The sequence below is a fragment of the Xenopus laevis genome, chromosome 1S, assembly GCF_017654675.1.
Source record: "Xenopus laevis strain J_2021 chromosome 1S, Xenopus_laevis_v10.1, whole genome shotgun sequence".
NCBI classification, from domain to species: Eukaryota; Metazoa; Chordata; class Amphibia; order Anura; family Pipidae; genus Xenopus; species Xenopus laevis.
Window position 1 is genome coordinate 189801045 of NC_054372.1, and position 26109 is coordinate 189827153.

The 26109-nt window shown below is 41.5% G+C and overlaps 1 protein-coding gene across 20 annotated transcripts in view; it reads right to left on the minus strand.

Moving 5' to 3' along the window:
- The window catches only part of nedd4l.S (NEDD4 like E3 ubiquitin protein ligase S homeolog), a 255233-nt gene that overhangs the window by 109294 nt on the left and 119830 nt on the right, over window positions 1–26109 (minus strand). For 6 of the 20 annotated variants that reach the window (XM_018235316.2, XM_018235308.2, XM_018235302.2 and 3 more), the window contains 2 exon segments: window positions 21510–21548; window positions 17290–17343 (listed from right to left, as the gene is read on the minus strand). In XM_018235316.2, coding sequence (XP_018090805.1) covers window positions 17290–17343; window positions 21510–21548 — 93 coding nt within the window. 20 annotated transcript variants of the gene reach the window in all.

Consider the following 26109-nt stretch of genomic DNA (forward strand, 5'->3'; position numbering starts at 1 on the left):
AGCGGATGACCCCAATATGTAATAAAAGGCACTAAGTTTGCCAGGGAGCAGTAACTTATAGCAACCAATCAGCAAGTAGAATTTACAGGTCACCTGTTTAACAGCAACATCCTATTGGTTGTTATGGGTTACTGCCCCTGTGCAAACTTACTACCTTTTATTACATTTGGGAGAAAGAGTCGTGTTGGAAGTGAAATGCTGTTGTTTCTCCAGCAATGAATGAGGCACATGTCATGATTGAGTCAGTAATGCTCTACTCCATCTTGTAGTTCAGCAGCTGCTGCAGAACATCAAACCCCCATGTTCACCAACCAATAGCTGGACATCTTTACGACACACACATTTGTGGCTAAATAAGTCTGTGTAAATAAGAGGTGTTAATAGGCTGGTTTTGCTTCCAATAAGGATTAATTATATCTTAGTTGGGATCAAGTACAAGCTACTGTTTTATTATTACAGAGAAAAAGGAAATTATTTTTTAAAATTTGGATTATTTGGATAAAATGTAGTCTATGGAAGATGGCCTTTCCGTAATTTGGAGCTTTCTGAATACCGGTTTCCGGATAATGGATCCCATACTTGTAGTGAGAAAAAACGCACAACTGAGCTGAGAGTTCCACTGGGCAACATTGGAGGAGGATTTTGTTAAATAACACAATAGCGCATGCTGTAGTTGTTACTATAGCAACCAATGCAATGTTTGCCCTAATTCTTTCCTACTGGATTCTGGACTTGAGCAAACTTCGGGGGCTTTCATAGCCCTTTAAAGATGTTTCATATTTGATATCAATATAATATGGTGCTCTCCGATTTTGCCATTCACCATTAGGGATGCACCGAATCCAGGATTCGGTTCGGGATTCAGCCTTTTCCAGCAGGATTCGGCCTGATAAAGGGCCATTGTTTGGCTTGAAACATTGTAATTGTCCTGATCGCAAAGCAAACAAATATTCCTGTTGGTGTTGTCTGCTACAGTGTGTGTTGATATTCGGCCGAATCCTTCTGCGTGGGCCGAACCGGAATCCTAATTTGCATATGCAAATTAGGGACGGGGAGGGAAATCGCATGGCTTTTTGTCACAAAACAAGGAAGTAAAACATTGTTCCATTCCCACTCCCAGTGGCGTAACTACCGGGGGAGCAGGGGGTGCGATTGAGCCAGGGCCCGCACCCCCTCAGGACCCCCCGGCAGCTCGCGCGCAATGAATTCCTTGCAGTTCTGGGCGTACGGAGGGGGGCGGCTGCCTGCCCCCTCTAATGACATTACTGCCCACTCCTAATTTGCATAGGTAGATTATGATTCGGGTTCAGTATTCGGCCAAATCTTTCGCAAAGAATTCAGGGGTTCGGCCGAATCCAAAATAGTGGATTCAGTGCATCCCTATCACCATTATGATGATCTTTTTTTTCTATAACACTCAGTTGCCTTCATTGTCGTGCTGCCCGAACCAAACACATTTGCTGACACTGACTTATTACCCGGCTCAGTAAATCCTGTTAGAAATGTTCTCTATCTATACATATTACATTTCAGCTCTGAGCCCTGTTTGCTTTGACATCACTCCCTTCTAAAATAGAATGTTGCCCATACTCTGCCCTCTGCACAATACATTCAGTACATGGAAATCAAGCAGCATGGAATGGAATTGTGCAGAAGAACTTACAGTCTAAGAAAAGGGCAAGTTCAGTCACCCACCCATATGTTACAAGTCACAGAAACATTACCATACAGGGATCAATATTGCCAGGCTTCTTTACTGATTTGGGCCAGAGGCAGGAGGGTAACTACAGAAGAAGCAGACCCTGAGGCTGCAGGGAGGCCCAGGAGGTATAGAGGCCCTCATTCATATACAATTGCAATAAATATTGGTAAAACAAGTCAACCGCTAAAAGTTTTGGGGATCTGAAAAATAATTTGCTGCGGGGCCCGGTAATATCTACTTACGCCACTTCCCAGAGCCCGATTCTTTTGGGGGTCATTTTTACAGCTAGTCATATGATCCCATGAATTTTTTTATTAAAGGTTTAGTTCTCCTACTAGAAAATTTTAAAAAAATTAATTATATGTACAAAATAGAGTCTTTACATAATGTGGAGTTTTCTGGATAACGGATCCCATACCTGTATAAGTCATACACAGACTGATAAAAAGCTGACAATTAGGCCATTCCATCCTGAATCTGCAGCTTATTGTCCCATTAATTGTTACCACCTGACCAATATCTGTTAGAAGATCACAGGCTATAGGCATAGGCTTAGTGGAGCCTGGAACCCCATTAAAGGAGAATAGGGATGGGCGAATTTGACCCGTTTCGTTAAAAATTCGCCACCGGAGAAATGTCGCTGACGCCCATTAAAAACTTTTAGTATGATATTGAGAATAATATTCTGAGACCATTTGCAGTTACTTCTCATTTTTTATGGTTTTAGAGTTATTGTTCAGCAGCTCCCCCGTTTGCAATTTTAGGTTGCTAGGGCCCAAAGTACCCTAGCAACCATGCACTGATTTAAATAAGAAACTGTATTATGAATAAGAGAGGCCTGAATAGAAAGAAGTAGCAACAACAATACATGTGTAGCCTTACAGAACATTTGTTTTTCGATCGGATCAGTGACCCCCATTTAAAAGCTGGAAACAGTCAGAAGAAGAAGGCAAATAATGCAAAGACTATAATAAAGAAAAAATGAAGGCCAATGGAAAAGTTGTTTGGAATGGACCATCTGTAGTTCAGTTAAAGGTGAACCAGCTGTTTAATAATGTCCTAGGCCAAACATAACGTACTAGCAGAATTATGGTAAATACCACTAGTAAAGATGTATTTGTAATATTATTATACAGAGCACTTTATTTAGGGCTTTAAGAAGACTCCCTATCTTGTACGCAGAAACTGCTGCCTACACTGTTGCTATGGCAACGCAATCCTTAAAAAAATACGCGACTTTCTTTGCTTTCATCAATTAAACCTATTATCCGATTCATAATATAAATGCTGCCCTCCCCAACGAGTGGAACCGGAGACATGGGAAAGGTCATAAACACTTGGTGGCTGCAGAACTACAGACGCCCCGTATGAATATTTTCACTGGAGATAAATAAGGCCGGAGCAGCTGCAGTTTACCCTCCGGTGGGGATGCCTAGGATCAGTCACATTATACACACAGCTCAGGGTCACTGGGATTACCTGCAAGCCACAAGGCTACTCATCCAACGTCTTTAAAAGATGAAGAGCATTTTTATGAAACAACGCGGACTAGGACTGACAAAAAAAAAACAACTAAAGAATGTAACATTTCCACAGATATAAAGGTGAATTTTTGTAACCTTTCAACATAAAACCTCCCCATTCTCTGTTGCATTAAAAAAAAAAAGTCCCAGGATAAACTAAAATGCAAGATTTATAAAAATGTAATCGCAAAATCTATCCAGTATTGAGAGCCTGTGTATACAGGATAAGGATAACAGGTCCCATACGTGTATACCGTGTCACATACATACCTGGGAAATATTCATTTTACTGAAGCTGCTCCGACAGTCTGAACATATCATCCCTTAGGTTAACGATGTCTCTTCAACGTACGGTTCCAAGGAATCGGCAGCAGTTTGGGTTGATCAGCTCTTCATTCAATTAGTTCTACTGGACTGGCAGCGATTCACCCTCTCCTCACTCATTAATTGAGTCTCTTTCCTTTGCTCTTCCCTCTCGTATAACCATATAACCCTATCTTTGCCAACAGTACATGTCAACTAAAGAACAGTCATTTCCAGCTGAATCATCAAGTTTTACAAGTGTATGGAAGTGTGATGCAATAGCTGCTACATTTACTGCTGCCACTTGACACATTAGGATACGTTGCATAACATCGGCCTATTACACAACATTCATTTTACACCCAAGAATTAATTCTTGTTCTCTGAACCTATGAGTGAGAGCACACGTGTGTAACGCACATATCTCTGCAAGAGTAGGAGCTCGCTGGTATAGAAGCAAAGTGATGGAAGGCTATGGATTGGATGATACTGTCCCTAGGAAGGCTATGGGTTGGATAATATTATTTCTAGGAAAGCTATAGGTAGAATAGCAGTGTTCCTAGAAATGCTGTAGATTAAATATTATTCCTAGGAATGCTGTAGGTTGGATGATATTGTTCCTGGGAAGGCTGTAGTTTGGACAATGCAGTTACTATGAAGGATGAAGGTTGAATAACAATGTGAGTTGAATAATATTATTCCTAGGAATGCTGTAGGTTGGATTACACTATTCCTAGAAATACTGTAGGTTGGATGATAATGTTCCTAGGAAGGTTGTAGTTTGGACAATGCAGTTATTACGAAGGATGAAGGTTAAATAACAATGTTCCTAGAAATACTGTGAGTTGAATAATATTATTCCTAGGAATGCTGTAGGATGTATAACACTGTTGCAAGAAAGGCTGTAGGTTGGATGATATTGTTCCTGGGAAGGCTGTAGTTTGGACAATGCAGTTACTACAAGGAAGAAGGTTAAATAACAATGTTCCTAGAAATGCTGTGGTTTGAATAATATTATTCCTAGGAATGCTGTAGGTTGGATAACACGATTTCTAGAAATACTGTAGGTTGGATGATATTGTTCCTGGGAATGCTGTATGTTGGTTGGATAATGCAGGTATTATGAAGGATGAAGGTTAAATAACAATGTTCCTAGAAATGCTGTGAGTTGAATAATATTATTCCTAGGAATGCTGTAGGTTGGATAACACTATTCCTAGAAATACTGCAGGTTGAATGTTCTTAGGAAGGTTGTAGTTTGGACAATGCAGTTACTAAGAAGGATGAAGGTTAAATAACAATGTTCCTAGAAATGCTGTGGTTTGAATAATATTATTCCTAGGAATGCTGTAGGTTGGATAACACGATTCCTAGAAATACTGTAGGTTGGATGATATTGTTCCTGGGAATGCTGTATGTTGGTTGGATAATGCAGGTACTATGAAGGTTAAATAATAATGTTTCTAGAAATGCTGTGGGTTGAAAAATATTATTCTTAGGAATGCTGTAGGTTGCATAACATGGTTGCTAGAAAGGCTGTAGGTTGGATGATATTGTTCCTGGGAAGGCTGTAGTTTGGACAATGCAGTTACTAAGAAGGATGAAGGTTGGATAACAATGTTTCTAGAAATACTGTGGTTTGAATAATATTATTCCTAGGAATGCTGTAGGTTGCATAACACTGTTGCTAGAAATACTGTAGGTTGGATGATATTGTTCCTGGGAATGCTGTATGTTAGTTGGATAATGCAGGTACTATGAAGGATGAAGGTTAAATAACAATGTTTCTAGAAATGCTGTGGTTTGAATAATATTATTCCTAGGAATGCTGTAGGTTGGATAACACTATTCCTAGAAATACTGTAGGTTGGATGATATTGTTCCTGGGAAGGTTATAGGTTAGACAAAGCAGTTACTATGAAGGATGTAGGTTGTACAATGTGTAGCAGCTTTGTTACTAAATGAGCCTGTCTGTACAAGTGCAAGTTTGTGCCCTACATGTGTTTGTAATCTGGTTATCCTTGAGTTGTTGGGGGATTTGATTTGATATTCAGGCCGCCTCTCCCCCTTCTACTGTGTGCCATTTTATTCATTTGTAGGTTTCTCCCTGTTGACTCAGCAGCTGCCTCCCGGTTCTACATCTCCCTGACATAACTGAGACAGAGAGTGCGGGGAAACACAAGCTATAACATGCCCCCAACTTCCGCAGGCAGCCTGTCAGCAATCACTAAATACAGCATCATCTCAGGCTCTTGAACTGGCACTGTTACATTGGTAATCCACCCAATGGGGAGTCCATATCAACATTTGATTTAAAGGAGAAGGAAAGGCTAAAATTAAGTAAGCTTTATCAGAAATGTCTTTATAAACACACCAGTAAACCCTCAAAGTAATGCTGCTCTGAGTCCTCTGTCAAAAGAAACACCACATTTCTTTCCTTCTATTGTGTACTCATGGGCTTCTGTATCAGACTTCCTGTTTTCAGATTAAACCTCCAGGGCTAGGGCTTGAGCATGCTCAGTTTGCTCCTCTCTCCTCATCCCCTCCCTGCTGTAATCTGAGCCCATAGCCCTATGAGTGAGCAAGGAGAGACTTAGGCAGGAAGTGATGTCACACCAAGCTAATATGGCAGCTGCTATCCTAAACAAAGAGAGCTTCTAGAGCTGTCTACTATTTTGGCTAATCTGTTGGAAATAAAATGCCTCTGTAGCTTTCCTTCTCCTTTAACAAATTTCCAGGATTTGACATTATTTTTCCTGGTCCCCTGAAAAACTTAAAATGGGGCTTCTACTGTAGGTGTATATTGCCTCATTAATGTCCAGGGACAGCGCTATAGAAAAAAGAGTTCTCGCAACACACTAATAATCATTATTCATGGAATTTGTGCTGTTTCTTTTAACTTGATTCTCAGAAGACGCACAGTGACATAGCATGAGAGTGAAATCTGTATGTAGTAAATAATTAAACGACTGATATTTAAGGTAATGATAAGCGAAGCAGATCTGCAGCAGGATTCTAGGAAGTTTGCTCTACCGCCGCTGCATTTCTTGCCTATATAAGAGGCTTTCAACTAGGGCTGCTTTACCTCCAGGCACACTCAGAATAAACACTTGTTAAATGGAAAGATCCCTTCTTTAGTTGCCTGCTGGAGGTAAAGTTAATAAAATAGCTAGTATATTTAAAGGGATACTGTCATGGGAAAACGTCCAGCAAAATTCTGCACTGAAATCTGACATGGGGCTAGACATATTGCCAGTTTCCCAGCTGCTCCCAGTCATGTGACTTGTGCTCTGATAAACTTTAATCACTCCTTACTGCAAGTTGGAGTGATATCACCCTCCCTTTTCCCCCCCCAGCAGTCTAACAGAACAATGGGAAGGTAACCAGATAGCAGCTCCCTAACACAAGATAACAGCTGTCTGGTAGATCTAAGAACATCACTAGTAAAATCCAGGTCCCACTGAGACACATTCAGTTACATTGAGTAGGAGAAACAACAGCCTGCCAGAAAGCAGTTCCATCCTAAAGTACTGGCTCTTTCTGAAAGCACATGACCAGGCAAAATGACCTGAGATGCACCTACACACTAATATTACAACTAAAAAATACACTTGTTGGTTCAGGAATGAAATTTTATATTATAAAGTGAATTATCTGCAGTGTAAACAGTGTAATTTAGAAATAACTACATTATAAAAATCATGACAGAATCCCTTTAAGTTTGGTGCAGAGGGGATTAAATGGCTTTCGTCTAGCTCTGAGCACAGACTATAATACGCCGGGCCTCCAGCTGTGTGGAGTCGTGTCTACAAGCTGATATGGCTGTTGCTCTTTCTGTGTTATATCTATTAGAATGGAAACTGTTATATAAGGAAACTCTGTCTGGCCAACACGACTGCAAGCACAGGGGATGTATCAATGTTTATGTGCTTCGTGAGCGGTACAGTACTTGAAAGTCTTCAGTGCATTGAGTTGATGCAGATACAGTTGTCCCAACAGAATCTTCTGATTAAGCTCAGTGTGAAGTTGGTGTAGATGATACAAGCATAGAATAGCTATGTCTACAATGATGAATAAAACTGAAAAGAATGTTTGTCTCCAGTATAAGGCGTACACCTGTCTCCATTATGTTGGGCTGGCCAAAGCAATGCTCCTATTGGCTCAAGTACATATGTAAACAATACAGCAGCAAATCAGAGCCCCTCCCAGCCCTGTTTAATGGACGTAAGTGAAACTCCAGCCACCACACAGCAGGGAAGCTATCGCTGGCCAATAGGGTAAAGGTTATGAGCCCAGAACATTCCTTCTCTGGATGTTTGTATTTATAGAATAGTACAGGTTCCAACACTGATGGTTTGTCTTACCGGGGAATCTAAAGTTCCAGTGAGATAACAGAAGTACCCCAAATAGTCCTTGCATAAAATGAAATCTATGGACAATTATATTGAGGCTAGCTACTGCTGAGGCAAGCAATACTGTAGCCACCATTTGAAACAACACAATGTATTTAAGACCATTAGAAAGGCCAATCCTCTACTTTTGTCAATCATTTTAGTATAAGCCTCACTTGAAGGTATAACCTTTTAACTATTACCCCCTGAAGGTCCTTCCTTTGGTGAACACGCTTTCTTAGCTCATGAAATGAGTGCACATATAGGAAAATATTGGTTGATCAGTTATTAGGCCATAGTTCCAAGTATATCTAGGACAGCAAATACATATTCACCCCAAATCTTACCTCAACCGGCAGGTGTATCTAAGAGAGGAATTGTCCTTTTTTATTCTCACCCTAAACTTTAGGGCAGAGACACACACTGCAATTCGGGGAGATTAGTCACCCGGCAACAAATCTCCTCTTCTTCAGGGCAACTAATCTCCCCGAACTGCCATCCCATCGACTAGAAATTTGCCAGCGGGATGGCACTCAGAGTTTTTAGTCTTCCAAAGTCGCCCTAAACTTCCTAATCTCCCCGAATTGCAGTGTGTGTCTCTGCCCTTAGGTTTAGCCCAACCTGCTGCTCCTCAAACCATCCACAAGGGAGTCAGTCCCACAGTATTGGAACCACAGCTGCTTGGTCTGGACAGATAACATATAAAGTGGCCACCATGCTATGGTTCTTCCATTTTGGCCAACACAACTGGAACAGTAAGAAAAGCTGTGGCTTCTCTTTATTCCTCACCTTCTTTTGCACTATGAGCAACATATTTCCCCGGCAGATTATCTTTTCAAAGTGACCAATATCCATGGTATATAAATATCAGTTGGAATTGTAGGACCAGGAAAAATGACTAGACTCAGTGTTGTATGATTTAATCAGTATATTGAAGGGTTGGTTCACCTTTAAGTTAACTTTTAGTATGTTATAGAATGGCCAGTTGTAAGTAACCTTTCATTTGGTCTTGATTATTTATTTTTTTTATTTTATAGTTTTTAAAGTAACTGCCTTCTTCTTTTAAATCCTTCCAGCTTTCAAATGGGGGTCACTGACCCCCTCTAAAAAAACAAACAAATGCTCTGTAAGGCTACAAATATATTGTTATTTTTACTTTTTACTACTCTTGATTATATTCGGACCCTCTCCTATTCATATTCCAGTCTCTTTTTTATATCAGTGCTTGGTTGCTAGGGGAATTTGCACCCTAACAAGCAGATTGCTGAAATTGCAAACTGGAGAGCTGTTGAATAAAAAGATAAATAACATAAAAACCACAAATAATAAAAAATGAAAACCAATTGCAAATTTTCTCAGAATATCCCTCTCTACATTATACTAAAAGTTAACAAAGGTGAACAACCCCTTTAATAGTCTTTAATAGCTTTGGGGATGCGGCTACATTGCCAACTATAGGGAACATTCATTAACCTCCGAAAATTCACCAGCGACGGCTTCGCTCACAGCGCAACACTTCGCCAGGTGTAGATTCGCCAGGACAACGTTAATTCACTAAAATCCAAATTTGCGTCCAGACCCAAGCAAAGCAAAGTTGCACTAGCGTTGGCTAATTTGCATACGGCGGGAAGTTAAAGTTGAATGGACGTATATGTTGCATTGAATTTTCGCCCGCGTTACTCACTTTGCCCTTTATTAAATTTGCCCGTATGGCTCAGTAAAGTCAAGGCATAAAGCAAATTCCACTAATTCCACTAATGTATATATATGCAGCCATGCAAGAAAATCATACTCTATGCACACAATACTCTAAACCCTTCTTTAAACCGTCAATTCTACTGAAAATAATCTACAAACCATACAAAATTGTGTTTCCCAACCTACTGTATATTTATGTTTCTAGGAAGGGAAAGTGAAGTTTAGCTTATGCAAAAGACGAATTACTTCACATGCAGCACACATGATACAAATAAAAGACATAACCGCATAATAGGTACACGTTGTTCCCCTTACCGTGGCCTTTCCCAAAACTGAATTTCTAGGAACATCTTGTCCTTCTTCTTTACTTTGATCCTCATTGCCTCGAGTTACACGGATCCTGAAATGTGGCTGCCGGACATTAGGCTCTTGTCTTATTTTGAAGGTGCACCCTTGCCCCTGTGAGGTTCTCTCCCTGGAATCATTCGGCAAAATCTCAGTAAAGTCCTTTTTGCAATTCCCAGACTCGGAGCTTAATCCATTTTCCACTGGGCTGATGCTTTCAGGCCGCGGCTGTAGTGGGTATGACGTGCTTCTTTCCAGTCTAATACGAGGATATCGGACCAATCTGTCGCCTTTTGTTCCAGTAAAACCAAAGTTATACTCTCCCCCGAGATTACTGTTCCCACTTTGAGATTGCTGCAGTTGGAAAACAAAGCATTGTTTCCCAGGGCTCCCTGAAGTGTCAGGAAGATGCTGTAGAGACCAGCGCCTGGGTTCAGTATTAGACCCGTTCTGATTTTCCTGACATGGAGACAACAGTCTAACCTGTCGTATATCAGGACTTAAAGGCTGACGGTTTATTCTTATGCCACTTGTGCTTTGGCTACTTGTTGTTATGCTCACTTCTTCTTGCATATCCGTGGCACAATTAATATGGCCATTCTGTTCCACCAAGGGACGCACTGAAAGTCGAGGTAGGAAAGTGGCAGCTCCATTAATAGGCTGCCTGGCTGTATCCCGTCTCTGCGGAGGAGAATTCCCAGGACTATCTAGAGAACTGCTTGCAGAAGAGGAATCTTTCCTCACAGCTGAAACATAATGCTCATTAAAGTCCCCAAATTCGCATGAAAGTACCTCGTCCGAAGGCTCAAACTCGTCAGCGTGCCCATTTACTGAATTGCGCTGCAGCGAGATCTGCACGGACGAACTTCTTGTCGGACGTATGTCGATGTTGTTCAGAAGCTGCGGGATGAACATGGAGCTGCTCCTTTTTAGCGCCCCTTCTTCGGGAAGCTTGTTCTCTCCGCAGTCCGACCCGTGCCTCGAGAAAGGGTGCGAGCCGGTTCTCCTCGGCAGCGTGTGGAATGCCGTGAAGAAGTCGTCCTCCTTCTCCTGCTCTAGGACATCCGACTCGGGAGCCGTGTTGCTTCGCCCGGAGCCAAAATGAAACCGTAGCCGGTGGGCCATGGTTTTGAACAACGTATGAAGGATTACAAAAAAAAAAAAATCAGAGAGAGAGAGAACAACAGGGCAGACGTTGCCAGAAGTTAAAAATCAAAAAGTCGAAGGAAAAGTGTCCCATCTGCTAAAGTGTTGGAAGTGCGGTGCTGATAGCAACAGATTGCAGAAATAGCCCGAGTGACAAGCAGCATTCCATGAATGATTGGACAAGAGCAATCTACAAACTGTCACATAGGGTAGGGTGGCTGCAGTCACATGATGTGGCCCCCCCTCTCCGGTGGAAGTTCCTTTTTTTTTAATTTTTTTCCCCCTTGTGTGTGTCCCACAGCGAGAGCCTGAAACAGCATCTTCCCAGCTGCTCCTTTTCCATCAGAAAGCAGCAGCCCCAGTGTGAGAGCTCTCACAGTTGACTGAGGCAGTGAACACATTCGGAGCTGCTGTAAATTTAAACCGCATCAGATTCGCTGGGCACTTTGCTCTTGGCAAGTAATAAGGGAAAGGGGGGGAAGAGATTAAAAAAAGAAAAAGCAGAGCAGAGACGGGCTCCATTGTTATAATAGTCTTTGTACATGAGCGGCTGGATAGCTTAGTCTTGTGCTCTATGTGACGGGGTGTTTGGTTTTCCCTAAAATAAACTGCAATGGAATGGGAGCAATAAAAGCCCCTGACATAGACAAAAGCAAAAGAATATGCTTCTGTTCTTCTTCTCTGTCCTGCGTGTGCTCCAGTTGGGCCCGGACTCTGCTTTATTGTTTTAGTCATTACATACCTCCTAACATTTTGGAAATCGAAAGAGAGACAAAAAGATTTGCCACCCGTTTTGTGGCCCCACCCCCTAATTACCAAAAAAGCTTTTTACATTTATTACGTTTTAGAAACGTTGTATCTTTTTCTAGGTGTTCAGTGCAGGTGATCAAAGAAAGAGTAGGGACATTTTACTTGGGCTGCGGGCTGAGCTGTCAAAATCAGGACTGTCCCGCAAAAATCGGGATAATTGGGAGGTATGTTATTATGCCAGGGACTGCCAACCTGTTATGAACCTACAGGGACCGGGCTTGGTGAAGAATGCTGCAATTCATGTGCCTACAAAACTGAAATGTCAAATATGTTCCAAGGGGTACATTATCCCTTATTATACATGAGTGATACTCACAGTTCCCTGTATAACTCAGCCTGCAGCCTTGTGCCTTCATATGGTCACAGAACAACCCCTCAGTGACATCTAATATCCTTATCATTTACAGTAGGGGGTACATTTTCCCTTATAATACATGAGTGATACTCAGAGTTCCCTGTATAACTCAGCCTGCAGCCTTGTGCCTTTATATGGTTACAGAACAACCCCTCAGTGACATCTAATATCCTTATCATTTACAGTAGGGGGTACATTTTCCCTTATAATACATGAGTGATACTCAGAGTTCCCTGTATAACTCAGCCTGCAGCCTTGTGCCTTTATATGGTTACAGAACCCCTCAGTGACTTCTAATATCCTTATCATTTACAGTAGGGGGTACATTATCCCTTATAATACATGAGTGATACTCAGAGTTCCCTGTATAACTCAGCCTGCAGCCTTGTGCCTTTATATGGTCACAGAACAACCCCTCAGTGACTTCTAATATCCTTATCATTTACAGTAGGGGGTACATTATCCCTTATAATACATGAGTGATACTCAGAGTTCCCTGTATAACTCAGCCTGCAGCCTTGTGCCTTTATATGGTCACAGAACAACCCCTCAGTGACTTCTAATATCCTTATCATTTACAGTAGGGGGTACATTATCCCTTATAATACATGAGTGATACTCAGAGTTCCCTGTATAACTCAGCCTGCAGCCTTGTGCCTTTATATGGTCACAGAACCCCTCAGTGATTTCTAATATCCTTATTTACAGTAGGGGGGTAACGTTTATATGTAATTCTCAGCTTCTGTGTTATATATTGATGTATACAGGACATTTCAGTTCTCATTGGAAAATATAAATGTGTTTACATTTTCACAGGATTGATGGTAGGACTGTATTCCAGTGATGTTTAATAGGCAGCTGCCAAGAGGTCACACTAAAAGTCCCATTTACTTCAACACTGGAGAGTCCGGGCTCTGGGGCAGCTCACACAGAACTATTTAACACCAGGCCGAGCTATTTTGGGATATGGGGGCAGGGGTGAGGGGAGAGCGATAAACAATAAGAAGCACAAATAGATTTTTTCCTCTTTCATCCCCCTCTGTTTATTAGAGGACTAAACTTTCTGCAATAGGAACTAGAGCAGGTGCAGGGATTTCCTTGTGTCACTTCATTTTATTTTAATAAACCCCTAATCCCGGCACTGCTGCATCTGCCATCCCACTACTACTTCAGCTACAGCGAAGAATGAAAAATAAGAAGCAGCAGATTGTGATGTGTTCTTACAGAAGTACCCGGGGCTGGGGCAGTTTTTCGAGACCAGGAGCACTAGCTAGGGGTCTTGGGTAAGTGATTATAATTACTGGGGTGTCTAACACTAAGCGTCCCTAATGACTATGCCTTTCCTTCTCTTTTAAACCAAAGTAGGAGCAGAGTTTCCCTGAAGTAGGAGCAAGTTGCGCTGAAGTAGGAGCGAGTTTCCCTGAAGTAGGAGCGAGTTGCGCTGAAGTAGGAGCGAGTTGCGCTGAAGTAGGAGCGAGTTGCGCTGAAGTAGGAGCGAGTTGCGCTGAAGTAGGAGCGAGTTGCGCTGAAGTAGGAGCTGAGTTGCGCTGAAGTAGGAGCAGAGTTGCGCTGAAGTAGGAACGAGTTGCGCTGAAGTAGGAGCCGAGTTGCGCTGAAGTCGGAGTGAGTTGCGTTGAAGTAGGACTGAGTTGCACTGAAGTAAGAGCCGAGTTGCTCTGAAGTAGGAGAGAGTTGCACTAAAGTAAAAGCGAGTTGCGCTGAAGTCAGAGCCCAGTTGCGCTGAAGTAGGAGCCAAGTTGTTTTTTTTTTTTCAACTTGTCGGGGGCAGTGGTGGAACTACAGGGGGAGCAGGGGGTGCAATTGGGCCAGGGCCCGGACCCCCTCAGGGGGATTTCCGGCCACATCGGCCGATTTCAGGTAAAAAAATTTGGTACGTACCGCCGGGCCCCCGCCCCCCTCCAGTTACGTTACTGGTAGGGGGGGGTGCAGAAAAAGTAATTGACCTTTTATACACACCAACTAATTACAAGCAAACAGATCACAGGTGAAGATGGTGCCATTCTAACCCTTTTGTGTCAAGTTGTGTGTATGTTATCAGGCCAAATCATCAGGGCATGTAAACTTTTGATCAGGGTCTTTTGGGTGGTTTTGTGTGTGTGTGTATATATATATATATATAGTACTTAAGAAAAGGTAAGAAAAAGCTACTGAAGCCAGAGTTGCCTTTGGGTTTTGTCATTTTAAACAGGAACCCAGTGTCGATGATATCCAGGGAGGGAAGCAGCAGCAGCAGCTCAATATTCCAGCCAATGAGTCTCAGCTAACTGGGAGCCACTGAGGATTAAATTTGTATGTTATAGAGACCACAGTAGCACTGCCGCGGCCCATCACACATTCCAGGGCAATGCTTACCAGCAGCGCTATTAAAGTTACAGCACCACAAGCCTGTCCCGAACTCACCCCTTTAAAACCAGACACAGATTAAATCCACTCTGTATATGGCTGGTGAGTTTAGATCCGTTTTGTACACACCAAGGGGCTGGACCTACATCAGGATGACTGTTAAAGGAGAAGGAAAGGTATAGAAGCAGTTTATTGCCAATAGATTATAGTCTTATAGCTTGCACTATTGTGGCTATTTATTCTGCAGAATGCTTTACCATACCTGATTAAACAGCTCTAGAAGTTCTCTCTGTTTGTTTAGGATAGCAGCTTCCATATTAGCTTGGTGTGACATCACTTCCTGCCTGAGTCATAACTTTGGGCTCAGATAACAGCAGGGAGGGGATGAGGGAGGGAGGAGCAAACTGAGCATGCTCAAGCCCTAGCCCTGGAGGTTTAAACTGAAAACAGTTAGTCTGATACAGAAGCCCATGAGTACACAATAGAAGGAAAGAAATGTGGTGTTGCTTTTGACAGAGGACTCAGAGCAACATTACTTTGAGGGTTTACTGGTGTATTTATATAGACCTTTCTTAAGCTTACTTAGTTTTAGCCTTTCCTTCTCATTTAAATATAAATATTTTGATATATGGTGGGGTCGAGCAGATTTTGCCCAACAAAGAGAATTCTGGGCACAAAACCTCTAGTTTAGATGCTGATTACATGGCTGCTTGGAAAAAAATGCAGCCTGCAGCATGTCTTATCTGTGCCAGATATAGACTTGACATTCATTGCACTTGGCTGCAAAAATATAACATATCTAGCAGAATTTGTAGTTCAGCAACAGCAGGAGAAACGCGTGTTACTTTGAACAGGTGCAAATGCTATACAGGGCAATTGTATAAGAGCACAATTTGAGATATACAGTATATTGTTTCTTGCATGGCCGGGATAATACCCAAATGTGTGAGACAGAAAGACTAGAGGAGACATGGAAGCTGGCGCCCAAGCAAGTGCCAAGGTTCAGAACAATCGCCCATTGTTGGAAGTGATTTGTGAGCCAACAGTGAGAAATTCTCTGGTATTAGCTGCACAGTAACAAGAGCACAGGTGTGGGCCGTATAATACAAGCATGGTATACAGCAGCAAGGAACTCCAACCTGGGGCCTCCAGCTCTTCTCATAATCTGCCCAAACGGAAGAGGAATGTGTATACAGAACCTTCACTTTCATGTTTATTTTATTATAAAGGAGTAGAAGTTGCCATATTATTTACAGGAGCCCTCCATAGACCTCAAGGCAATTGCACCATCTTTTGGTTAAAAGAGATTACACTAATCTGCTGAAGACTTCAGAGAATACTACGTCATTTGCAGCAAGCAATATGGCAGCTCCTAGACAAATCTATAAAAACAAATAATTACTAGATTACGGCACTGGGGCCCAAAGGTAAGAAACCGTAGCACAAACCATAATACTCCATAATGACCCATCACTCCTAAACGTATACGATGGATGTGACCAACTGTACTTTGCCTTTAACATTCCTCCCAACAAACAAGTGTGGTGACATGTTTTGACCACGCCCATTTTATGGCCACACCCCCTAAATACCATGTCACTTTTACAACATTTGGCAGGTTATGAAAGTTTGAACACAAAGCTTAGTTAAAACAGTGAAGGTGAAATTGCCCTTTAAGATCTGAGTCACAGTTTCCCCAAGAGACCTGCTTATCTTAAATAGTTACAGTTGTTTCTTTGTTTATCTTAAATTGTTACAAATGTATCTAAGTACAGGTGTTCAGTGTTTAGGGCTCTCTGCCAAAAAAGCCTCTTATTTCAATTAAGTTTTGGAAACATTGTATCTTTTTCTCTCGTCAGTGCAGGGGATCAAAGACAAATTTGAGACATTTCAGTAACAATCCAGGAATGCTGGTTGAGCTGTCAAAATCACGACTGTCCTGCAGAAAACAGGACAGTTGGGAGATATGTCTTTAAAAACATGTTTCTCTTCATATTATCCCCACCAGGGAGACCATCAGAAATCTCCAGTTGGCAGGGCAAAACCCCAAGGTTCCCCTTCACCTCCTCCTCCCCACTAGCACCCCATCAGAAATAACAGGGGCCATATTTATTAGCAAGTGTCATACAACAAGGGTTCTTAGTAGGGATTAGCACATTTTTTCGCCATGGAAATGATGCCCATAGAATTTAATGGGAGAAAAAAATTTTTACCATTAGACTTCAATGCATTTCACAGAATTTTCGCCAATGGCAAATTTTTGACGAAACGGGTTAAATTCACCCAATTCCTAGATCTTAGCCCTCTGCAACCAGGGACCTACGTAGAATGGGACTAATGCTATAAAAAAGGCTACTCTATGTCACATTTGATCACAAAATTGCACGGGCCATGCCAACATGCGATTCCCCCCATTCCTGACCAAGCCCCATCACTTTAACACCATACTAAACTATAAAGCACCTTTAATGTGGTTATTTCCCTAAGGGAATCAGCATTGAAGCAGCTGCTAAGTCCCAGAATCCTCAGCCAGTCAGTTCCTGGGAGCAGCTGGAGGGCTGGACATTTGACAACCCATTGAAAACAAATGAGACACATAGTAAAGAGAATATTAAACAGGACAGCACTGAATAACTGAAGGGCCACACTCACCAATCGGTTCTCATCAAAGACTTCAAACAGCAGCCTGTGATTGGTCGGGTGAACCTGTTTAAAGAGAAGAATACAGAGAGGGGTTGTTACATACGGAACTCCATAGCCTCTGGTATAACCCGGTCAGGACATTGATTATTGATTGATTGATTATTATGAGCCCCTGTACTCAATGTTCCCAGCTCACACGGGAGGCTGCTGACTACATGCTGCAACTATCTGCAACATACGGCTTTGCTGCAGCTCACAGGGGCGTGATGGATGTTTTCGGATAGTGGGATGAGAAAGGCAAGCGTTGAACAACAAGTCCTGTTTGATGTGGTGACATAGTGGTGCCGGCTTGTCTCCCAAACAACTCACTGTCTGACACTTTCAGTGAAGGACATCCAAACTGCGGCCCTCCAGCTGTTGCTGCAGCACAACTCCCAGCATTCTCTGCCCGTGACTTGTGTACTGTAGACTAAGCTGAAGAGGAATGTCAGACAATGGAATAAGTCTGTCCAGGAACTTTCTTGTCCCTGACACACAACTCCCAGTAACTGCAGACAGATGTGATACAGAATAAAGAGCTGGATATTTATCCCTTCAACTGTTAGTAACAAGAATCTTCTCCAAGATGAGACGTTTCCAACTTATATGTTAATTTCCAGTTAAATGTGTATTAATTGTACCCCCTCCCTCTGCATAAACTCAGTGACTGAACACCATCTGTTTCTCTGTACCTGCCAAATTGCTACTGCTAAACCCTAACTATGGGTAGAGTCCTGCGCAGAACCAATTACTAAGACCCGGACCCGACCCAAACCCACAGCCCAAAACACGACCCGCATATTTACCCACTTTGAACCACTACCAGACCCAAATCCCCAACTGCCTTATCCGCAACCCGACCTGCAACCCGCAGACCACCGTCAAACCGGAAGTGATGTTGCTGAAAACCGGAAGTGACATCATCACATGTGGTCGAGAGGGACAGAAGCGCGCCGTATGATGTAAGAGAGCTGTGCCTGAAGTTAGATTGGAGGGGGAGACGAATGGAGGGAAAGCTGCAGCAGAAAGAGACCCACAACCCGACCCACAGATCCCGCATCTATACCAGCACCTGAAAAGTCTACCCTTGTTCCATAGGGTACCCGACCCACCCATCTCATACTGCCTGTTCTACTGTAACATACTCACCTACCTCCTCTCCATCTTTTATTCTCTATCCCAAACTGATGCCCACATATAATCCCGTTTTGACTACTATAACCTCCAACAAACTGTCCATCGTCCTTCCCAGCTTTGATCTATTCAATGTGCCATAAATCCAGAATCTAGGGCCACTTTGTCCAATATTTCTATACTTGTCCAATTTCTTCTGGGTTCTTCGAGTCCACCAGTTCCTCCTCATTCACACCCTAAAGGGGAACTATCGTGAAAATGAAATATAAGCTTCAACCTACTGAAATAAGAAACATTCTAAATACAAACAATTGAAAATTCTGTACCTTTTCTGAAGTAGTCGAGTTTATCTTCACTATCCCTCTCTCAGCATCTGTTTCTCTTCATTCTCCCTTCATTCAGCAGTTGGGTGTCAGATATTCATTGACAGTTAGATCCAATATATCTTATAGGGGGGCTTCCTTTCCTAGCAGATGTATTAGACCTAATTCAAATAACTGATTCCAGTACAGATAAAATCTAACAAAATAACTGCCTTTTGCACAAATCCTGCATGTAGAGAGACATGATGTCTGGTGATTTTAATAGAGTGAGCTCTAATTCATCTTATAGGCAAAAGGAGCCCCCCTATAAGATATATTGGATCTAACTGTCAATGAATATCTGACACCCAACTGCTGCATGAAGACAGAATGAAGAGAAACAGATGCTGAGAGATTGATAGTGAAGATAAACTTGATTAATTCAGAAACAATGTAGAATTTTGAATTGATTATATTTAGAAAGTTTCTTATTTCAGTATGTTGAAGTTTATTTTACATTTTCATTTTTGCGATTGTTCCCCTTTAAGTCTTTGCTTCTGGTTGCTCCATTCCAATGGAATTCTATCCCCTTGCACCAATGGCAGATCTTGTGACTATTGACTACCATCCCTTGGATCCAAGCTTTAAGCTCAGAGCCCATAGAGGACTTCATCAGACTGTTCCCTACATTTGTACCTGCAAATTGGAGAACTTACTACCTGTATGTTTTATATATAAGTTTCTTTACCGATACAGACAGTAATCTCATTTGGGTACAGACTTTAGAGGAATCGCTTGCTGGCACTATTTTAATGTGATAAAACTAACCCATTGCCACCCCCAGCCAACCTATTAAAGGGGTTGTTCACTTTTGAATTGAATTTTAGTATGAGAAAGACATTGATATTGTAAGACAATTTGCAATTGGTTTTAATTTTTTATTTTTTTATGATACTTCAATTATTTAGCCTTTTGTTCAGCAGTTCTTCAGTTTATTTCAGCAGCTATCTTGTTGCTAGGGTCTTATTTACCCTAGCTACCAGGCAGCGGTTTGACTGAGAGATGGGAATATGAATAGGAAAGAGTAATAAAAAGTAACAATAGCATTAAAATTGTACACTGACAGAGCAACAGTTTTTGCAGGGGTCAGTGACCCCCTTAGGAAAGCAAGGAAGAGTCAGAAGAGAAAGGCAAATAATTATAAGTATATTATTATATATATATATATGCTAGTAATAGGCCATTCTATAACATACTAAAAATTAACCTAAAGGTGAACCCCCCATTTAACGGATAATCAAACCTTTAAAATAAGTGAATGTAAAACTGATGAGGGGGCTATTCTAAGCACTTTTGTCATTTACATTCGTTATTTATTGATTTTTAATTCCAAGATATTAAGAGATACATGTACTGTTAATTTAAATGAATTTAGTTACAACAGCTCCATCTGCTGGTCAGTTTCCCACCAGTCTGACCACCAAGTAGTCAAGGAAGTTGTCAGGAGAAAAAAAAGAGGCTGCTCTGATGTTCTTCTGCTTAGGAAAAAAATTAGAAACCTTCTCAAATCTTTCTTAAAGGGATCCTGTCATCGGAAAACATGTTTTTTTCAAAACGCATCAGTTAATAGTGCTACTCCAGCAGAATTCTGCACTGAAATCCATTTCTCAAAAGAGCAAACAGATTTTTTTATATTCAATTTTGAAATCTGACATGGGGCTAGACATTTTGTCAATTTCCCAGCTGCCCCTGGTCATGTGACTTGTGCCTGCACTTTAGGAGAGAAATGCTTTCTGGCAGGCTGCTGTTTTTCCTTCTCAATGTAACTGAATGTGTCTCAGTGAGACATGGGTTTTTACTATTGAGTGTTGTTCTTAGATCTACCAGGCAGCTGTTATCTTGTGTTAGGGAGCTGTTATCTGGTTACCTCCCCATTGTTCTTTTGTTTGGCTGCGGGGGGGGGGAAATGGAGGGGGGTGTAATATCACTCCAACTTGCAGCACAGCAGTAAAGAGTGATTGAAGTTTATCAGAGCACAAGTCACATGACTTGAGGCAGCTGGGAAACTGACAATATGTCTAGCCCCATGTCAGATTTCAAAATTGAATATAAAAAAATCTGTTTGCTCTTTTGAGAAATGGATTCAGTGCAGAATTCTGCTGGAGCAGCACTATTAACTGATGTGTTTTGAAAAAAATTTGTACCCATGACAGTATCCCTTTAATAACTTGGAATAAAAACAAAATAAATAATAAATGTGCATGGCAATAGTGCTTAGAATAGCCCCTTTGTCAATTTTACATTCACTTATTTTAAAGGTTTACTCCTTTAAGCTGGACATATACGGAAAGATAGGCCTGTTTGTTGAGGTAAAGTCCAAATCAGGCTGATCCAATCATTAGCCAGCTTGAAACTGCTGGTACAGACAATTTTGGGCATGAAAATGCAGATTATAGAGCTAGCAATTTAAGGCCTGTGCAATCCATTCCAGACCTTGGACCTGGAGAAAGAGTCATTCCAATAACACTCTCTATGCTTTTTATCCAGCACTTTATAGAAGGGAGATTAGAGCTGTCTGCTAAGCCAATTGCACTTCTAAAAAAAGACTTAATGGACATAACACTGCGGAAAAAGAACTGCAACCTCTTCATTACGTTCTCCCCCCGCCTGCTCTTCCTTTTAAATTCTAATCGTAAAAACGAGATCAATATTGATCATTTTAGTAAAAGGTGACAAAAAAAAAAAAGTACTTACCCTGAAAAAAAATTCCTCATTCCATTTTGGGTTCAAGGTCTGAAAAGAGAAACAGAGAGAAAAAGGATGATTTTAGTATAAGGTTAAATGTGTAGCAGGGGTTTGTACACGTCGGTGGGATATGGGTTCATATTCATAAAGATCACAGGACGGAAAACGATAACGTGAATTGATTGAAATCCTATCTGCCCAGTGACCTCACAGTGTGGAAGTGACTCGGGGGCTCCGAGAATAATTTCCACCTATAAATAGAGATCTATTGATAGCAGGCAGATCAGTGGGAGGCTCAGAGGACTGTCAAGCATATCAATGACAAAGCTAAAATCTTGACCAAACCATGATGATGATGATATCTTGGTTAAAGGGATCCTGTCATCGGAAAACATGTTTTTTTTTCAAAACACATCAGTTAATAGTGCTACTCCAGCAGAATTCTGCACTGAATCCATTTCTCAAAAGAGCAAACAGATTTTTTTATATTCAATTTTGAAATCTGACATGGGGCTAGACATTTTGTCAATTTCCCAGCTGCCCCTGGTCATGTGACTTGTGCCTGCACTTTAGGAGAGAAATGCTTTCTGGCAGGCTGCTGTTTTTCCTTCTCAATGTAACTGAATGTGTCTCAGTGGGACATGGGTTTTTACTATTGAGTGTTGTTCTTAGATCTACCAGGGAGCTGTTATTTTGTGTTAGGGAGCTGTTATCTGGTTACCTTCCCATTGTTCTGTTGGGAAAAGGGAGGGGGGGGTGATAATATTCCAACTTGCAGTACAGCAGTAAAGAGTGATTGAAGTTTATCAGAGCACAAGTCACATGACTGGGGGCAGCTGGGAAATTTACAATATGTCTAGCCCCATGTCAGATTTCAAAATTGAATATAAAAAAATCTGTTTGCTCTTTTGAGAAATGGATTTCAGTGCAGAATTCTGCTGGAACAGCACTATTAACTGATTCATTTTGAAAAAATGTTTTCTTCCCATGACAGTATCCCTTTAACAAGAATGTTCTCATGTACTTGTGCACTTGCTTTTTCCAGTGGCTCCATCAATGAATGCCTGCTTGTTAGGCTAATTATGATCTATTCATTTTGCCCGGCATGATGCAGCCCTCTTAAAGGCAAAATAAAAGGTTTAGATTAATGGGCAGATTTATCAAAGGTTGAATTTCGAATGTATGTGAATTTTTTTTTTTTACTCTAATAAATTCGAATATGCTCACAACTCGAAAAAAAAAATTGAATGTCTAATATTTGATCGAATAGTCTTATTATCTGCAAATATAAATTCCTATTTTTTAAACTCTTCTGGAATCTGGTGGAATTTACACTGACTTTACTGAGGCTCGGATTTGTGGAGAGGCCACCAAGGCCTGAGCTTAGGGCGGCAGGATTTTAGGGGGCGGCATGGTGCCCAACTACACCCACATTTGTTCAGAAACACTGGGGAGGCGCAGGAGATATGATAGTTTTTAAAACTTCCTGTACCCCAATCCTCATTGCTCCGGTCCTGATGATGAAAATTTGATTGAATAAAAGGGAGGGGAGAGGCGACGAACGACAGGGGGCCTAGGGGCGCTTCCTATGTGAATCCGGCCTTGACTTTACTACACGGAATCCCCTTGGTAAAGAAAATGTAGATAAATAGAAAATGACCATCAGCTTTTGAGAAGATCACAACACCCAGTACATGTGAAACTGAGTATTGCTTGGGTTTGGTGGATAACATCCCATGAATTCACTGCTGATCAAGGTTCCAGCAGAATGGCCGGCAGCTAGTAGGTGACAGCTAATGTAACATGAGATATTCTTCTGTGTGCCCCAGTGAGATAAGATACCGAGTTAAAAATAAGCCAGCTAATGTATGTATCTGTGCTAGGAAATGCTTCTTTACAATTTATTGCTCCCTGGAAACATTCATGAATGTCCCACATTTAAATTTGGAAGGGGCAAAGGGGACTGATGAGGATGCTCAGACTTACCCTTTACTCCCTGCTCTTTATTCTAGTAAACCTTTACTCTCTACTCTACTCTTTATTCTTGTAAACCTTTACTCTCTCGTCTTCTGGGAAGGTTTCCATTATATGGTGGAACATGATTGGTGGGATTTGCCTCCTATTGAGCCACAAGAGCATTAATGAATTTAAAATAATAGTTTTAATCATCAGGCCTAAAGGCTACTTAAGGACACCATTGGGTAGAATTGGCATAGATAGAATTAGAAAGACTAGAGGAGAAGTAAACCCTAAAAATCTCTAAAATAACTTAAAATGTAAATTATTAATATACTGAGCTTATTGCACGAGGCTAAAGTTTCAGCTTGTCAATAGCAGCAATGATCCAGGACTTCAAACTTGTCACAGGGGGTCACCATCTTGGAAAGTGTCTGTGACACTCACATGCTCAGTGGGCTCTGATTGGCTGTTGAGAAGCTAAGCTTAGGGCTCGTCACTAATTATCCAGCAGAAAATGAGCTTCCCTGGCTGTAATATAAGCTGATGCTACAGGTTTGCTGATTATTAAATTCTGATGCTAATTGCACTGGTTTCTGTGCTGCCATGTAGTAATTATCTGTATTAATTACTAATCAGCCTTATATTGTGACATTACTATTCTATGTGTACCAGAAACGGAACTAGAGGGGGGCGCAGGACGCGCAGCCGGGCCCCCCGCCCCCCTCCGTACACCCGGAACTGGCCGGGAATATGCGCCGCAAAGCAGCGCGCGGACTGCCGGGGGCCCTGAGGGGGTGCGGGCCCTGGCCGCTCGCACCCCCTGCTCCCCCAGTAGTTCCGCCACATATTGTGAGTGAGTCCCTAAGCTCAGTAAGTGACAGCAGCACAGAGCATGTGCAGTGAATCAGCAGAAAAGAAGATGGGGAGCTACTGGGGCATCTTTGGAGACAGATCTTTACAGCTAAAGGGCTGCGGTTGCCTTGGGCTGGTACAGAAGCACAAAAAATCATGTACAACATTTCTAGCTACTTCTTTAGTTAAGCTTTAGTTCCCCTTTAAGGGAGAGTGAGGTGCATAGAAGAACATGATATGGGAAAGTTACAGTTGGACAAGTTGAGAATGACAATAAGTTTTGCTGATTTTGGCTGCCCAACCATCTAGGTGTATATGTGACTTTAGGGAGGAAGGGGGATCAGTGGGCCCTCCTGTTGCAATTGATTTGTAAAAAGAGAAAATTTAAACTGGGAACACACCTTGATGGCAGAGGAACAAACTGAACAACAAACCGTGTCCCATATCTGCCCCAATCTGCCGTGTGATACAGCCCATGTGAACACAGTCGCGGGGATTCCCAGACAACAGGGCAAATAACAGAAATCTGGTCAGACTCTGAATTCCTCTTTAAATACACTCACTGCTCAAATATTCCTTTTCCATTAATAAGAAAAACAGATCCTGCACATTCCTGGCGGAACAGTGCGGCCAATGTCACCTCGTGGCGGGTTCTACCTCCTGAATCATTAACTTTAGCCACGGAGTGAGCCAAGAATTGGTAAAAAAACAAAAAAACAATAAAAAACACAGAAGCCGCACAGTACGGGTGGAAATAGAAAAGGAATAGAGTGCAATTTACTCCTGTTCCACATACACAATAGCAACTCCGGTACATTATAGGGATACTGTCATGGGAAAAAAAAAGGTTTTTCAAAATGAATCAGTTAATAGTGCTGCTCCAGTAGAATTCTGCACTAAAATCCATTTCTCAAAAGAGCAAACAGTTTTTTTTTTATTCATTTCTCTCCTAAAGTGCAAGCACAAGTCACATGACTTGGGGCAGCTGGGAAATTGACAATATGTCTAGCCCCATGTCAGGTTTTAAAATTGAATATAAAAAAATCTGTTTGCTCTTTTGAGAAATGGATTTCAGTGCAGAATTCTGCTGGAGCAGCACTATTAATTGATTCATTTTGAAAAAAATCTTTTTTTTCCCATGACAGTATCCCTTTATGTACAAACAAAAGAGACGTTTGCTGCCATAGAACTCAGTGCAAATCTCTCCCCATTAACAGCCTTGTGTATCTGTCTAGTTACAAGCCGCTCTGTTTGTTGTGCTCACAACCCACTGTTTTCACTGCACAAAAAGCAACAATCATATTCATACAAAGGCCACACCAACGGAGAATTCTGACTGGCATTTCTTTTATCCTATTATTTTATTAATGCCTTTTCAGCAGGTTTTCTGCAGAAAAAGATAGCGAAGCTGAGCTGTATGTACAGAATCTGCAGCTGCATCGTTCCGTGGTACAGTTATGGGATCCGTCAACCGGAAACCCGTTATCCAGAAAGCTCCAAATTATGACACAGCCATCTCCCATAGACGCCATTATAATCATAAAACATGAAATTAAAAAATTATTCTCTTATTCTCTGCAATAATAAAACAACACCTTGTACCTGATCCAGTAGATACAATTCATCCTTATTGTATTCAAAACTATTGTATTGGGTTTATTTAGAGGCACATTTATCAAGGGTCAAATTTCGAAGCTTTTTAAAACTCCCATAAATTTGAAATTCGAGCTAAATGAATTAATAAAATCGAATTTTCTCAGCTCGTAAGAATGTTATCGACCTGAAAATTCGAATCGAA